The 18,304-nt window shown below is 43.4% G+C and overlaps 1 protein-coding gene across 5 annotated transcripts in view; it reads right to left on the bottom strand.

Moving 5' to 3' along the window:
* Positions 1-18,304, bottom strand: part of LOC144326387 (fragile X messenger ribonucleoprotein 1-like) — a 182,646-nt gene that overhangs the window by 124,092 nt on the left and 40,250 nt on the right. For all 5 annotated transcript variants that reach the window (XM_077922954.1, XM_077922955.1, XM_077922953.1 and 2 more), the window contains exon 3: positions 8,116-8,168. In XM_077922954.1, coding sequence (XP_077779080.1) covers positions 8,116-8,168 — 53 coding nt within the window. The remainder of the gene's footprint in view (positions 1-8,115; positions 8,169-18,304) is intronic.

Below are 18,304 nucleotides of genomic sequence, written 5' to 3'. Positions count from 1 at the left end.
CCTCTGCGGGCGAACCCAAATCGGCTCGCCACCTAAGCAGGGTGGGGGTGGAAAGTCAATCCTGGCTTTCAGAGCGTAGTGATCAGACCATGGCACCTTCATTGAAGGAGACATGATCACATCTATACCTACGCCAAAGATCAAATCCAGCGTGTGGCCTGCTTGATGTGTGGGGCCCAAAACAAACTGGGAGAGCCCTAGTGTCGCCATGGAAGACACCAGGTCCAGAGCCTGTGAGGAGGGAGTGGCATCAGCATGGATGTTGAAGTCCCCCAATACCAATAGGTTAGGGAACTCCAAGGCCCAGCCGGCCACCGCCTCCAGTAGGCCTGACAGGGTGGCTGCTGTTGCGCTAGGTGGCCGGTACACCAGCCAGACAGCCAAGCTCTCCTCGGAGCCCCACACTAGGCCAACACATTCAATGCCGGGGATCGATGGCGATGGTAGAGCCCTGAAAGGACAATCTTCCCGGATTAATAATGCCACCCCTCCCCCCCCGGCCCACAGTCCGCGACTGGTGGAGGGTGGAGAAACCCAGGGGCGCCATCTCTTGTAAGGTAACTGTTTCCCCTTTGCGCACCCAGGTCTCCGTCACACAAGCCAGGTCGACCCCCCTGCGAGGTAAAGAAATCTCGCAGGGTGGTGGTTTTGTTGCCTATAGACATTGCATTGCACAGCACCAGTGACGGAGGTGAGTAATCCTTGCTCACCCTACCCTCGTCCCTCGGGATGAGGCGCAGATTGGAAGGGGTACGAGCATATCCATATCTCTTTTTATATATATATATAATTTTTATTAGGGTTTTTACATTACAAAATAGAAAAAGAAAAAATACAAAATACAAAATAAAAGTAGTTAAAAACAATCAATCTTTTCATCACATTATTTTTCATTTACTTGTTTCCCGGACCTCCTCGTACCTCTCTTTTTTGTATTCCAGTTCAATTTATTAATTCAGCAGTTTCTTTCCCTCTTTATTCTACCCAGATCTTTAATCTTAAATTATTATAACATTAAATTTTTACTTATAAAAAACCAATTTTTTCATATTCTTTTATACCATTACAGCTAGAAACCACTTAATTTCAATCCAACATCATTCTAACATTCATTAATTTTACAGTATCTCTGTAAATAGTCTTTAAATTTCTTCCAGTCTTCTTCCACCGACTCTTCTCCCTGGTCTCGGATTCTGCCAGTCATTTCCGCCAATTCCATGTAGTCCATCACCTTCATCTGCCATTCTTCCAGAGTGGATAAATCTTGTGTCTTCCAATACTTTGCAATAAGTATTCTTGCTGCTGTTGTAGCGTACATAAAGAAAGTTCTATCCTTCTTTAACACCGATTGGCCGACTATGCCCAGGAGAAAGGCCTCTGGTTTCTTCAAGAAGGTATATTTAAATACCTTTTTCAATTCATTATATATTGTCTCCCAGAAAGCCTTAATCCTTGGGCACGTCCACCAAAGGTGAAAGAATGTACCTTCAGTTTCTTTACATTTCCAACATTTATTATCGGGCAAGTGATAGATTTTTGCTAGCTTGACTGGTGTCATGTACCACCTGTATATCATTTTCATAATATTCTCTCTTAGGGCATTGCATGCCGTACACTTCATACCTGTGGTCCATAACTGTTCCCAGTCAGCAAACATAATATTGTGTCGAACATCTTGTGCCCATTTAATCATAACAGATTTCACCGTTTCATCCTGAGTATTTCATTTCAACAGCAAGTTATACATCCTTGACAAAGTCTTAGTTTTGGGTTCTAACAGTTGTTTCTAATTTTGATTTTTCCACCTGGAAGCCAATTTTCTTGTCCAAATTATATGCCTCCATTATCTGATAATAATGAAGCCAGTCTCGCACTTTGTTCTTTAGTTTCTCAAACTCTGCAGTTTTAGTCTATCTCCATCTTGTTCCAAAATTTCCCAATATTTCGGCCATTTAACCTCCATATTGAGCTTTTTCTGAGCTTTCGCTTCCATCGGTGACAGCCACCTTGGGGTTTTATTTTCCAATAAATCCTTATATCTTATCCAAACATTAAACAATGCTTTCCTAACAATATGGTTTTTAAATGCTTTTTGCGCTTTGACCTTATCATACCACAGATATGCATGCCATCCAAATACATTGTTAAAACCTTCCAAATCCAAAATGTCTGTGTTTTCAAGAAGTAGCCATTCTTTCAACCAGCAAAAAGCTGCTGATTCATAATAAATTTTAAAGTCTGGCAGGGCAAATCCACCTCTTTCCTTTGCATCTGTTAATATTTTAAATTTTATTCTAGGCTTCTTGCCCTGCCAGACAAATCTTGAAATATCTCTCTGCCACTTCTTGAAACAGTCCACCTTGTCCACAATTTGCAATGCCTGAAACAAAAACAACATTCTAGGCAATACATTCATTTTTATAGCAGCGATACGGCCCAGCAATGAAAGCTTCAAATTTGACCATATTTCTAAATCTTTTTTCACTTCAAACCAGCATTTTTCATAGTTATCTTTAAATAAATTCCCATTTTTTGCTGTCATGTTAATCCCCAAGTATTTGACTTTCTTAACCACTGTTAAACCTGTCATGTTCTGAAACCTCTCTCTCTCAATTGGTGTTAAATTTTTCTCTAAAACCTTGTTTTTTGACTTATTCAGTTTAAACCCTGCAATCTGACCAAATTCTTGAATCAGTTCTAAAACCCTTTTAGTACTAGATTCTGGCTCCTGTAACATCAATACTAAATCATCTGCAAATGCTCTCAGTTTGTACTCTTTGGCTCCGACCTGTATACCTTTAACCAACTGGTCCCTTCTAATCATGTTCAGCAAAACCTCCAGGACCGATATAAAAAGCAATGGGGAGATTGGGCAACCTTGTCGTGTCCCTTTTTCTATTTTAAATTCTTCCGTCACCACATTATTTACAATTAATTTAGCCTTTTGTTCTGAATATATTGCACTTATACCGTTTTCAAAACCTTGGCCTACCCCCATACCCTGTAAGTTCTTTTTCATAAAAGTCCAAGAAATGTTGTCAAAAGCTTTCTCCACATCCACAAATATTAAAACTGCCTTAGTGTTTATATTCACTTGTAGTTTCTCTAGAATATTAATTATGTTTCTCACATTGTCAGATAAATGTCTTCCTGGGAGAAAGTCTGCTAGGTCTTTATGTATCTCTTCCACTAACACTCTTTTTAGTCTTTTAGCCAAAATATCTGCAAAAATTTTGTAATCCACATTAAGCAGTGATATGGGACGATAGTTCTTAAGCTGCGTCTTTTCAGTCTCTATTTTCGGTACAAGTGTGATATATGCTTCTTTCCACGACTCTGGTGCCCTTTTCCCCTCCATTATTTCGTTACAGACCTCTTTCAAAGGTTGTACTAGCCATTCTTTTAAAGATCTGTAGTATCTAGAAGTCAGTCCATCCAGTCCTGGAGATTTACCCAATTGCATATTCTGAATGGTACCTTCTATCTCCTGTTCGGTTATTTTATAGTTCAACATTAATTTGTTTTCTTGAGAGGTTTTTTGTAATCCATTTTTTTTCAAAAATCGGTCTACTTCGGTTTCTTTCTGTGGCCCTTGTGTATATAGTTGTTTAAAGTACCTCTGGAAGCAATTTCTAATCTCAGCTGGGTTCTGTATGTTCCTTCCTTCCACTTCTAAATTTGTGACTGTATTTAATTTTTGCCTTTTTTTTCATTTGCCAAGCCAACAGCTTCCCACATTTATTAGCCGACTCGAATGTCTTTTGTCTCATTTGTTTAATTTTCCATTCAATCTCTTGGTTCATCATTTTCATATATTGCACTTGATATAACTATTTCTCTCAAAATCTCTTGCGACTTGGGTTTTGCTCTCAATTTTTTTCCGCTTTCCTTTATTTTCTCCAAAATTTTATCCTTCTTCTCATTCTGGATTCTCTTTTTTAATGCATTCTGTTGTATCAAGAACCCTCTCATAACAGCTTTACTAGCGTCCCAGATTACTCTTTTTTCCACATTGGTGCTCATATTTATCTCAAAGTAGTCTCTCAAGGTTTTTTGGGCCTTCTTAAACACTTCTTCATCTCTAAATAAGGTGTCATTCATCCTCCATCTGAAGGAACCAGCTGGTGTTAGTTTCATTTCCATCTTGACAGCATTATGGTCGGAGCATGTTTTTGGGCAGATTTCCACTTTTCTTGTCTTTGGTGCCATTCCTCTAGTTACCCATATTTGGTCAATTCTAGTCTATGTCATTTTGGCTTCAGAAAAGAAGGTTCCGTCTTTGGCCAAGGGGTTCTTTGTTCTCCAAATATCAACTAAATCCAAGTTGTCTGTCATCTCAAAAAAAGTTTTCGGTAGTCTACCATCCTTAGTGACTACCTGTCTTTGTGCCTTGTCCATATGTGTAGATACCACTCCATTCATGTCTCCCATCAAAATCACATTGTAATCCAAATAGTCCATCAGGATCTCATGCAACTTTTTAAAAAAAATCAGATTTCCCCTCATTTGGTGGGTAAACACCTACTATCAAAAATTTTTCTCCCTGTGTTTGAATTTCAATTGCCACAAATCTTCCTTGGTCATCTTTAAAGACAAATTTCGGTAGTAATCTCTCTTTTGCGTAAATCACTACCCCTCTTTTTTTAACCTTGTCTGATGAAATAAACTCCTGACCAAGTCTTTTATTAATCAATAGTTTCCTGTGTAACCTTGTTATATGTTCAGTTACAGATAGGTAGCCGTGTTGGTCTGCCATAGTCAAAACAAAAAAAATTCCTTCCAGTAGCACCTTAAAGACCATATGTGTTTCTTGTAAACAAATCAAGTCCAATTGTTCCTTTTTTAATAAATGAAACACAGATCTCCTTTTCTGAGGGGAGTTCAAACCGTTACAATTCCAACTTAGTAGTTGCAGAGCCATGATGTAGTTACTATGCTTCTCCTCCAACTGCACCCAGTGTCTGTTCCTGTTCTGTTGGTGGTATCACCTTCTTCAGGCGGTCTTTTAATTCAGGAGGTAAATCTGGTGTATCCTAAGTTTCACTTACAAGTGCTCTTAACTCTCCTGCGACTTTCTTCTGCAAGTCTTCTCCGTGGTCTCTCCAAAATTTATCTTTGTCATCCTCTGATCTTATTTTTATCTTCTTACCTTTGTAGCTAAAAGACAGGCCTTGGGGGAATTCCCACCTGAAAAAGATTCCGTTACTTCTCAGCAGAGCAGTCAAATCTCTATAATTGGACCTAAGGTCCAAAAGGTGTTTCGGAATATCCTTAAATATCTCCACTCTTGACTGATGTATTACCAAGGTCTTCTGGAAGTGCAGACTCAAGATTTTGTCTCTCTCCTCTTTTGTTCGGAGGGTGATCAAACAGTCTCTCACTCTGTTCTTTCTCCCTCCTTTTCCAAGTATAAAAGCACTCACTATCTTGAAGCTGTCCTTCTCCAAATCTGGATTCCAGAGGTCTGCAAATTCCTGTGTAAGAAATTCAATCAAATTATCTTTCTCCAGTTCAGGGACCGCCCTGACCCTTAAATTTGCTTGTTTCTCCCTCAACTCAATCATAGACAATATTGATCTGTGGTCTTCAAGTTGTTTATGTATCGGTGGTATCTTCTCTTCTACAACGGTGGCTGTAGCGGTTGCAATTACTTTTGCCTCATCAGCTGTCTTTCGTGTCAAAGTTGATTCCTGTAGTAATTTCTGAATAGTCTCAGTATTAATATTTACCTTCTGTCCCAAATTATTAATGCTTGTAGTGTTTTGATTAATACTTGTGGTGTTTTGGTCAATTTTGCTCGATGCCTCGGCTACTTGTTTGCTTATTCTATCCAAAGATTCATTTATTTTACTAAGTGCCTGGGCCAGGGCATCGTCAGGAGCCATACCTTTAGATTTAGGTTGTGCCAATGGGGTTGCTGTTGGCAAGCCAGCAGGGCCGGATGTCGAAGCTCTCCTTTGCAGCCCACCGTCTGTACGAAATACTCTGCCAGACCTGGTTGCTTGTAGCGAATCTATCTTGTCTTTCCCATCTGCCATAACCCTCCAGATAAAAGTCAAAGTCAGTCACACACTCAGAGTCAGAGTCTGTCAAGGCCAGTCACACACTCAGAGTCAGAGTTTGTTTTGAAATGGAAAATTCCCTTGGCCCAGCTGCAGTTGTAACAATTTCAAAGTTCCTCTAGGGGGACACAGTAGCAGCAACATTCAATAATGTCTTAAAGTAACTAACTTTTCCCTTTCGCCCCCCAGTCTCAAAAGGACAACAGTTTCTATTTCAATTATTTCCTGATACTTTGAAATCAGGAGAAGCCAGTCAATAATATTGTGTCTTAATTGTATCCTCAGACGCAGAGTTAACTGTCAAAAGAAAAAGTACTTTCAGCAACAGCACGTTTCCCAATACGGCATTTTTACTGTTCACTGGGAGCCGGTCTCAGGGATTTGAGCAGTGGATTTTAGCTGCTCTTGCTCTCTCTTTTTGCAGGGAAATACAGTTCAGATCCTTTCCCCCCTCCTCCCCTGCATCAAAGGGGGAAAATCGCTTGTTTGATGTTCGGATTTTAATCCTTAGGAACGTCCTTTGAGGTTTCCGCTTACAAGTTCATTGCTTTACTCCCTTTACAAGAACGGAAGGCAGACTTCCTGTTTATGCCTCCCCGCGTTCGGTGCCAAATAGTTTGAAAAGTTCCTTTAGTTCCGAAATTGACCTACTCACGGATCGTTGTTTTACAGCCAAATTTTCCAGGAAGAAGGCAGCGCTCTCCGGCAACGGCTACGCGGCTTCACTCCACGGAAGGAGCAGACGACTCACAGCACAGCGCCACTTCCCCGCTTCGCTCCGGAGCCCTTAACTGGACTCCTTCGCCGATTGGGGGGGCGCAAAAGGTGCCCGCCGAGTCCCACGGTCACAGGCTTCACCCGCCTGTGATTTATGAAGGGTCCCCGCTGCGCCGTAGCGGTGCAGACCCGATTTCCGCAGAGCCGGTCCCCTCCAAGTTAGAGGGAATCCGCCATTGCCGATGGCGCCACCCTGGAAGTCCTCGAGCATATCCATATCTCGATCCCCTTCGCCTATAACATCTGCCCCCACCGCCATACCTCCCTCGCCCCTCCACGGTAGCAATCCCAAGCCTCATAGTAGCCTCCATTGATGGCAATTAATGTTATTCTTTCGCAGTGCAAAACAATAAAACCTTAAAACAATAAAAACAAAAAAAACAACCCAAAAAACAATACAAATAAAAACTGCAAAAATTACAAATTCATCAAAATCTAACAAATTCCCAAGCCCACCCAAACATCCATCCCACCCCCATATATTAAAAATCTAAAGGGAAAGGAAAATTTTAAAACATGTTAAAAAGAACTCTGCACCCCTCCGGGTCCTCCTGGGCAGTAGCAGCATCAGTGGCAACAACCGTCCTTGTGAGGCCCCACCCTGGGCCAGATAGTAAGTGGCAGGAGCAGTCCTTGTGAGGCTTCAGGCCCCACCCTGGGACAGATGGTAATTGGCAAGAGCAGGCGTTCACACAGGGGAGTCCTCCTGGGCAGCAGAGCAGTCCTTTTGAGGCTTCTGGCCCCGCCCTGGGCCAGATGGTAAGTGGCAAGAGCAGGGCCCTCAGGCACTCACACAGGGGAGTCCTCCTGGGCAGCAGAGCAATCCTTTTGAGGCTTCAGGCCCCGCCCCAGGCCAGATGGTAAGTGTCAAGAGCAGGGACCTCAGGCACTCACAGAAAACTGGGTGACATGAGCTAAAAAAATTGGATCACTTGATATGGAATGACCCTTTATACGAACACCTGAAGTGCTATTTTAAGCTACCACAAATTATTATTTAAAAATCAAAACATGTTTCAATGAAACATTCTTGACACAAAGTGCTAAACATAAAAATAAATAGGTTTCAGAACATTATTCATTATTAATCATAGCAATGGCATGCAATCACCTCCATAAGCATCTGCAAGCTACACGAGAAACATCCAAATCAAGCTCTAAGTATTAGCTTATTTAAGTTTATACACTACCCCAATACTACTGCATTAGCAGATTATATACAATTCACAATTACATCATTTACAACTATACTAGTCAGTAGCAGGACCATACGTACTTATTTTCAAATGAAACAGTTATTGAATCTTCATGTACATCCTTCACAAAAGCCTGCAAAAGAGAATTTACAACAAATATTAATATTAACATGTTAATTACGAATATTAATGCTACAATATGGAAGCTCAGAACACTTGTTCTAAATGTAACTAACTGGCAAAATATAGTAGGTTATTGAATATGCTAAGAATTTATGCACACCATAAGCACGTTACATGCATGGAAGATAACAGTGAAAATGCAGAAGGCTACTAAAAGATAGACATGAAATCCATATTATGACTAATACGTTACAGCAAAAATGTGGATTTAAAGTTATCATTATTGTGGAATTACCATCCAGTCACCCCAGAACATCTTTACTACACTTCATTTTCTGGACAAAAAATTTTTTTTCTTTCCAGTAGCACCTTAAAGACCAACTAAGTTAGTTCTTGGTATGAGCTTTCGTGTGCATGCACACTTCTTTGAATATCACCATACAGCATTTCTAGTTAGAACATAGTGAATAGGTGTCAGGCCTGAGGAATTCCCCCGCTCCTCTCCAGATGGTTTCAAGGACCCAAGAGGAAACAAGATAGCTTTAATTATGATTTATTCAGTCTCTATGATAACAGACAATTCATGTTTTGCCACCATGACGTTGCTCACTCTGACTCCTCCTTCCCTCTTTCCCAGCAACACCTGCTCCTACGGAGTCTTCCCTTTGACAAATTCCTCTGCACACGCTGCTCTTGTATCCTTAAAGACCTTCGCATTTGAGGGGAAGGCAGATCACCTATGCTGTCTAACAAAGTGTCCACAGTCTGCCCCATTTCTGTTCCTGCTTCTGTTAAATCCTCATAACTAAGCTGTTCGCCAGCCTCTGCCTGATTATCTTGCTCATAGCTTGGCTGTAAATCAACAATCTCTCCCTCTTCCCTGTCAACAGCAGAAGGAGGAGGCAATCTCACCCACTCCTCAGCCTCTGCATTCCAGTCCCTGACAATAGGTAATTTGTGCAATAGCATTACTAGATTACACCCATAGAGGGCAAATGTAACTATTGAACTGTAATTTAGAAACTTTTCACAAGTCCTCCCACACAGAAAAAGCAACCCTCTGTCGTGGCCCTAAAACAGAAAACCTTTAAGAACTACTGAATGTTTCCATAGTAAAAACACTTGATGGACACACAATTACATGCCTAATATTAATTAAGTAATTGTGGAATAAATTAATAAAAATAAATTTTATTCTTAAGGAAGGAATAGTAAAAATGACCATGCCTGCCTTAAGACACCAAGGTTCTGTGAACCAAGAGGTTCACAAACAGCCCAAAGGAGGGGCCCCTTCACAGAACTGTTTATCTGCACACAATAATGTTTTACAACCTGAGTTTAATTGCTGGAGACACTTAAAATGAGACACAGCAGATGTTGGGAGTTAGCTGAATCAAAGGATTCACCCTAAACTCCTTTCCTTGTTAGAGGGTGCAATTAAGACTAAGAAACAGGGTGTTGTCTATGAAACAATGTGTTAAAGGCCCATGCTGACCCTGAGAGTGATAGATTTATAGTTTAGAGGTGACTTGAGATAACAAGGAGAAATAGCAAATGATAGTTTAAGAAGTAGTACGCATTCTCAAGCGCTTCATTAATATTATAAAACACACCACTGTTTGAGAATCTGCTAATTTGAATGGACATGGGATGTATGTTATTGGTGGGGGTACATAATAGAGGGACATATGATGTAGGAAGATCGTTAAGCCTCTAAACTGCAATTTCTTAACCAATAGGAATTGTAGGAGGAATATTTGAACGGTTTTAGGTTACAAATTATGTGTGATGCAAGCGGGAATTCATACTCCTTCTTTACAGCATGAGTTGAGGGGTCACCTGTGCAGTACTGTTACGACAATAAATCTGGCTATGCCTGATTGTGGTGTAGAATCCTTTTTTACACATAGTAAATTGACGCCCTCTGGGTAAAGATCCTTGGGACATAATTTGTCTAACAATAACCTAAACTCAAATATACTCATTTGAGGGACTTCCAGTGAGGCATCATGGCGGACGCCACAGCAGCAAGCAACTCCTGAAGCCAGCCAGAACCAATTGGGCTACCTGGCTGGCTCCCAGACTGCCGGGACTGCTGCTGCCACCGCCACAACCGACAGGGCACCGGGGGCGCCCAGCACGCCAACTGAGGGAGCTGCCAACCCCTCCCCCCAGGCCGAGCCAGGAACAAAAGCGAGGACACCCAGCCACTCAGCCGACTGCCCAGCAATGATCCAGGACCAAGAAGATACCGAAGCCGGCGCAGGGGAGAAGAGGAGAGAGAAATAGTGGGCAAAGAAAGACACTTGTTGCTGCTATCGCCAACGCCGCCGCTAAGAAGGGAAAGGAGGAGAGGTAGGAGAGCGCACCGGGAGGGCAAGGGAAGCCGTGAAAAGACACGCAGCTGTTTATTTCCCCCTTTTTTACATTTTTTCCCGTATACACACACACACACACACATATATATGAATGATAGAGTTAATATCATTAACTCTATCCTCTATTTTTAATATATAAATCTTTTTCCTCCTTTCATATATTTTTAACCCTTTTTTTCTTCCCCCCTTCCCTAAGTCTTCAGCCCTTTCACTAAATTACTATTACTACCATTTTTAAAATACATCCATTTATTACTTAAAAACACATCCCCCCCCAAAAAAAAAATAGGGTGGGACTTTTTTGTTGCTGTTGTCCTCTTTCCTTCCCAATATTTTTTTTAACTTTCTTTTTACCAGACAATCTGCCACTCTCTAACTTACTTTCCCTATTTTCTGTATTTCGTTTTATTTTTGTCAGATGCTGCTGTGGTTGCTCGAGAGTAACCAGGCAAGACTCTGACCTGTCTTTTACAGGCTTTATTCTTGGTGCAAACTATTTACAGTGAAGAGCATCATAAGTTCATGGCTGGCTCAGTCGCTAGTAGAATCTGGGAGTGGTCAGTCTTTGTACCTCCCCCAACATAAAAGTCACGTCACCCCCAGCCTTTTCCGCCCCTCCCTGCACCGAAGCCTACTTTTTTACTGTTGGCATTTGATATACAAATACTACTGCCAGGCATCACAACCTCAACAGCTTCAGATCCCTCATCTCCTCCCCCCCCTTCCTTCTTTGATTTAGTCTGCTTTTCTAGTCCCTCTTACCCTCCAAACCCTAAAATCTACATACACGTACCTCCCCACACAGTTTCATTAGCAATCCTCCCTCCCCAGTGGTCTTTTACCTCATACTATAACTAGAACCACCACTGCAACCAAGTATTTTCATCTTTCTTTGTCTCTCCCCACCTTCCTTCCTTCCTTCCTTCCTTCCTTCCTTCCTTCCTTCCTTCCTTCCTTCCTTCCTTCCTTCCTTCCTTCCTTCCTTCCTTCCTTCCTTCCTTCCTTCCTTCCTTCCTTCCTTCCTTCCTTCCTTCCTTCCTTCCTTCCTTCCTTCCTTCCTTCCTTCCTTCCTTCCTTCCTTCCTTCCTTCCTTCCTTCCTTCCTTCCTTCCTTCCTTCCTTCCTTCCTTCCTTCCTTCCTTCCTTCCTTCCTTCCTTCCTTCCTTCCTTCCTTCCTTCCTTCCTTCCTTCCTTCCTTCCTTCCTTCCTTCCTTCCTTCCTTCCTTCCTTCCTTCCTTCCTTCCTTCCTTCCTTCCTTCCTTCCTTCCTTCCTTCCTTCCTTCCTTCCTTCCTTCCTTCCTTCCTTCCTTCCTTCCTTCCTTCCTTCCTTCCTTCCTTCCTTCCTTCCTTTCTTTCTTTCTTTCTTTCTTTCTTCTCCTTCCCTCCTTTTCTCTCTCCCCTTTTTACTTTACTCTAACTTCCATCCCTCCCCTCCCCTGCTTCTCCCCCTTTCCTCCCCTCCTTTTTCACCTTCAACCTCTACATTGCTTTGTTGGGTTCTGTTCCTGAACACACCCTTGCCAACCTTAAATTCTTAATTCTTTACCACAAACCCCTAACCCCTCCCTCCACCCTCAACTGGACCCCAATACTCCTTTCGTGAGTATCCGTGCACAGACATGTACACACAGGTGCACCCATGAATAACCCCCCCAAACACACACCCTCCCTCTGGCCCCACCCCACCAGTCTCTCATACCCCTGCCTACCAACCCCTTTACGTCAACCGTCTGTTTACTCGTCTGCTTGACTGCCCCCACCACCCCGGCAACATTGTTGAGGAGACTGCAAGAAGCCCTTAAAGCACAGCCCAGACGGGACACTAATGACCACCTAATCCAGACGCTCTGTAAAAGCCACCAGTCAACAATGCTTTGTTCAGCTCAACAGCTCAGCGACACCCAGGAACCACCACCACAACTCTTAGCCACAACACGCCCCGCTTCAAGAGGACACCAAGCAGATCTGAAACCAAAAACACCAGCGAGACTGTGATGACACCAACCAGGGAGATGGCAAACAGCACGAGAACACAACACCTCCCCCCAAGATGACAACGACCCAGCAACAAAACGAGAACTGAAGGAAGTGAAAATGAGACTAAGAGAACTACTGAAAGCGTTCAGTGACATGACCTCCAAAATGGAAACTCTAGAAAACAAGAACCAAATACAAGAAAGAATAATAAAGTACCGAAAGGAGAACACACATATGAATAATAAATTGGCTGAAATGGAAAGCCACCTGGAAATAATAGAAACGGAAAATGCAGCCATGAATATCAAACAGGCAGACCTTGAAGACCGTAGTAGACACTGCAACTTCCACTTCCGCAACTTTCCTGAAAAAGTGGAGGAGAAAAGCCCAGCAGATCTAATTGTACGCTGGCTGAAAAATACAATCCCAAACTTGACACTCGAGGTAGACGACCTGGAGAGGGCTCACAGAGCCCTAAAACCTATGCCGAAACCCAACGCACGCCCCCCCACGAGACATCATTGTATGCTTCACACGCTACAAAATGAAAGAAGAGGTATGGAACAACTTCAGAAACTCAACAAGCCTTCAATACGGAGACAACCCCATATTGGCCTCACAGGATTTATTTCAGGACACCCTAAATTGGAGGAAAAACCTACGCCCATGCACCCAGTGTCTCCAACAAGCAGGGATCAAGTCCGATGGGACTTCCCCTTCCACCTCATAGTAACAACCAACACAACACATGGCTACCAACATACCTGAAGCCCTGCAACTACTGAAGAACCTCGAACTCAACCCTCCACTGGAATGGCAACGGACAAACTCACCAAGTGAGTCACGACCACCACGATGAAACAACACCAAACAACTGGACGACAGTAAAGAGGAAAAAGAAGCAACAGAAGTGACACAACAATGCAAACCAACACAGCCAACCACCACCACGCACAAAAGCATCCCGCCGAACATACGGCACAAGACAACAGACCAAGATCAACCAAACCAACACATCACAGATGGACAACCCTACAACAACAACCACAGCTGAATGAAGCACCCGGAAAACACCTCAAACTGAAGGACTGGTGATTCCCCCCCTTCCTTCCTTCCCCCCCTCCCCCAGGCCATAAATATATCCAACACCATCAACACCCTCCCAGCCCTGCACCTCCACAGAGATCCTCACCCCACCAGTCCAGACGACTTCAAACCACATTCCCCACCACACAACAACCCAAAACCCACACTTTCAGCACCCCCTACTCCATGCTAAGGAAAAATAACTTCTCCAACCTCAATAAAACAACCCACAAACAGGCTAAAATCTGACACCCAATCAGCACAATGGTGGCACCAGAGCATACCTACACCCACATCCCCACCCCAGCATACCAATCATGTTGCTAATAACATTGGCAACACTGCTTATGAACCCTATACCCAACATTGGCATCACACTTAACACTGTCTCACTGACCACCCCCTATTGCAAACGACAGGGAGGATGTGTTGGGATACTGCCAGGGAGTCAGAGGCATCAGGCAGCCTCATGAGACAGGCCTCCATCGTCGTCTCTGGACGAACTCGACTCCCATCGGAACAGCATCAGTCAATTAGCGACACGGGCCTCAGACACATTCCAGGACTCGTGCACGCCCTTTTCGCAGAGTTTCCACAACGGAAGATTCACCCAGGAGAGCGTATTTACAGCTTTATTCAGCGCTGGTCAGAACAAAGGAAAAACATGACTGCCTGCTTTTGTGTCAAGGAAACAGACAGAAACAAAAGCTATATACAAAACGGAAACTCCCTGTGAGCAGGAAGTACGCAGGCTTGTGACACACAACAGCCTGCTCCCTTTTAAGGTGGAACGAAAATATCCTAACAGGATGGCCTGCCCCTAAACAAGGCCATCCACACCAGCTGAGTCCTAGGACCAACCAGCTAAACGCCAGATGGCCCAAAATACCCCTAACACACACCTATATGACTACATATAGGCTACTCTCTATAATCTATCCCCCACTCTTTAACCCAAATCTGATCCTAATCCCACTAGTCCTCCACCCACCACACTCTAGGTCAGCACAACCCCATTCGTTCGTTAAACAACACAAAGTGAGACGCAGGACAACCCAGATGGGTTGGCAAGGAAACATCCTACATAATAGATAAGCAAGATGGCTAGCCTAAAAGCAATTACATTAAATGTGAGGGGGCTGGGAAACCCCATCAAAAGAAAATGCACCACCTCATACATAAACACCATGAAACCACACATCATCTTCCTACAAGAAATACACAACCCACCCAAAGGGAGCAAACTCCTGAGTGACCCCCGCTTCAGTCAACAATGGGTTGCACCTGGCTCAGGGAAGGCCCGCGGAGTAGCCATAATACTCAGTAGAGACCTGAATTTCAAAGCCACGGCAGGACAAAAGAGGCAGATTCATTTTTGCTAAAGAGACACTAGATGGCAAAACTAAACTGACAATCGGCTCCATATATGCCCCAAACTCAAAACAACTAGAATTCACCCAAAAAACATTAAACAAGTTCCTCGCCTTCTCCGAAGAGGAAGCAATCCTAGCAGGGGACCTCAATCTAAATATGAAAGGTATATCCCTGAAAGACATCCACCCTGCAACCCCATGGGCAACCTTCCTCCGACGGAAACCCCCAACAACGAGGGACTCCTACAAGTTACTAAAAATACTAAAAAACAGGGGTCTCTACGACATTTGGGGTGAGCAAAACCCAGGAGACACCAGCCATACATTCCAATCCAGACGCCATGGTACAGTGTCCAGACTGGACAGCATTCTGCTCACACAGGATCTGATCTCCTTAGTGGAATCAACAAACATACCGGTAGGTAACATAAAAATCACATATCACGCCCCAGTAGAAGTCACCGTTAAAATAGGACAGGGAACACAAACCACCCAATCATGGCCCTTCAGTCGAATCCTAACTACAAACAAACAAATTAGAGATAGTCTCACAAAAACTCTCCAAAACTACTTCAAGGAAAATTATGTAGACAATATAACAACCCCCCTCCTATGGGATGCAATGCAAGCAGTCACCAGAGGAGCTTGCATAAAAGAGAAAGCATTCCTTAATAAACAAACCTCCTCAAAAATTAGCGAACTAGAACAAGACATCACAGCCCTCTCATCACGCTACAAACAGTATCTAAAAAACTCCTCAAACTTATAGAACAAAAAAGGAGAGAACGAACTAGACTCCCTAGAAATCAACAAAACAATGATCAGTATTCTATACTCTATGCCAGTGTTCCCCAACCTTGGGCCTCCAGCTGTTTTTGGACTACAACTCCCAACATCCCTCGCTAGCAAGACCAGTGGTCAAGGATGGTGGGAATTGTAGTCCAAAAACAGCTGGAGGCCCAAGGTTGGGGAACACTGCTCTATACAACGTTTCTATGAATATGGAGGGGAAAACTCCAGACTACTAGCAAATAGATGTAGGAAAAAAGCACTCAAAACAAGAATACACTGCATCACCAAAAAATATGGCGACATAACATTCTCCCCCAAAGAAATAACCTCAGAATTTGCAGAATTCTACTCCATCCTATACATCTCCCATAGCCCACCTGAGAAGGAAATCAGAACATTTCTAACAGGACTGACCATGCCTACTGTCAGGGGACTGCTGTCGGAACAGGGGAGGGAGGCAACGCTGTTGGGATACAGGGAGCCACAGAAACTTCTGAGAAGCAGTTCCTCGTCCAGTGGTGGGGAAAGCCACACCTCTAGTGGAGAAGAGAGGGAAGGGGCCAGCCAAGCGAGGGAAGGGCTCGAAGATGCTGCTGAGAGCCCAAGTGCCTCACCTAGCCCAGCTGGCCAGGAGGCACACACGCCACTTCCGTCGCCCAGTTTGCGCAGAGGGGTGAAACGCAAGGAGGGGAGGCGGCGGTTTGGGGTGTCTAAGTTCTTATGTGGGGGGGGGGGGCTGGAAGAGGCCACTCCCGGATTCTGCAAGTGACTAAGACGGACATGAACCTTGTGTATCTGCACTGTAAATAGTTTGCACAATAAAACCTGTAAAAGACAGGTCAGTCCTGCCTGGTTACTCACAAGCAACCACCACCCAGCATCTGACACCTACCTTAACTGATGAGGAACAGGAATTCATGGACAGTCCTATCACCCCAGAGGAAATAGATACGGTCCTCAAAAACCTGAAACCACACAAAGCCCCAGGCCCAGACGGCTTCACAGCAGAATTAATAATAATAACAATAAATTTTTTTTATTTATAACCCGCCCTCCCCAGCCAAAGCAGGGCTCAGAGCGGCTAACAACAATAAAAGTAACACATTTAAATTCTATAGGAAATTCAAAGAACCCCTGATGCCCTACATGACCCGCCTATTCAATGACATCATAAAAGGGGGGTCATCCCCAAAACCTGGACCCACTCCAAAATAGTCTCCATCCCAAAACCACTGAAAGATAGCCTCAAAGTAGAATCATACCGCCCAATCTCATTAATAAACCAAGGCTACAAGATATTCACATCAATCTTGGCCAACCGCCTAAAAATCTTCCTACACAAGTTAATAGCCCCAGACCAGACTGGCTTTGTCCCTGGCTGCAATATAACAGACCCCATCAGGAAACTACTGAACCTGATCGAACACAGCAAGGCAACTAAACTCCCATTGACAATTATGTCCCTAGACATCCTCAAAGCCTTTGATTGCTTAGAGTGGAAATACATATTAGCAGTACTAACTAACATGAAATTTGGCCCCAACTTCCTACAAATCCTCAAACAAATATACTCCCAAGCCTCAGCAAAATGCAGAACTAACAATATGGATTCTAATACTATAGCTATCCAAAGAGGCACGAAACAAGGATGCCCACTGTCTCCCTTCTTATTTATCCTGGCTCTGGAACCCCTAGCAATCCGCATCCGAGCAGCCACAGACATCAAGGGAGTGGAAATAAAAGGCAGAACCTATAAATTAGGGCTCTTTGCAGATGACCTAATGGTCACAACACCAGACCCCATAAGCACAGCAACCTCCCTAATCAGAGAACTCAACACATTTGCAATGGTGTCGGGCCTACAGGTAAATTTTGCAAAGTCAGAAGCTATGTGCTTCAACACCCCTTCTCACACCCAAAAAGAACTCACTAATGTCACCAAAATAAAACTTTGCCACACTAAGTTCAGATACCTAGGGGTACAAATAACCAGAAACCTCAATAAATTGTACCTCCACAACTACAAGTCCCTGTGGCGACAAATTAACAAAGACCTAAAGAGATGGAACAACATGAATTTCACTCTCTCAGACAAAATAGCCATGATCAAAATGATCACCCTCCCAAAACTAACCTACCTATTCCAAACCCTCCCAATCTGTATTCCCCCAACCGAACTCCGCAGATGGCAGAGAAAACTACACTCTTATCTTCTCACATAAAAAACCAAGAATAAGCCCCAAATACCTGCACCTCCCCACCTCAGAAGAAGGATGGGGACTCCCCAACATATAAGCATATACATTGCCAACCAAATACGCCATATAACCCCATATATACTAGAAGATGAGACAAAACAATGGATACACCTAGAGAGGGACACAATTGAAAATACCCGCACCACAGCATACCCACTCCTCCCAAACAAACTAAGAAAAATTCCCACAACATTTAACAGGAACACACAGACCATGCTCAAAGCATGGAAAACAAAAATAGGCAAACTATCCCCAACCCCATCCCCACTAATTCCCCTGGCGT

Source organism: Podarcis muralis, chromosome W, assembly GCF_964188315.1.
Source record: "Podarcis muralis chromosome W, rPodMur119.hap1.1, whole genome shotgun sequence".
NCBI classification, from domain to species: domain Eukaryota; kingdom Metazoa; phylum Chordata; class Lepidosauria; order Squamata; family Lacertidae; genus Podarcis; species Podarcis muralis.
Note: the sequence above shows the minus strand (reverse complement) of the source record. Positions and strands in the feature narration are given on the sequence as shown.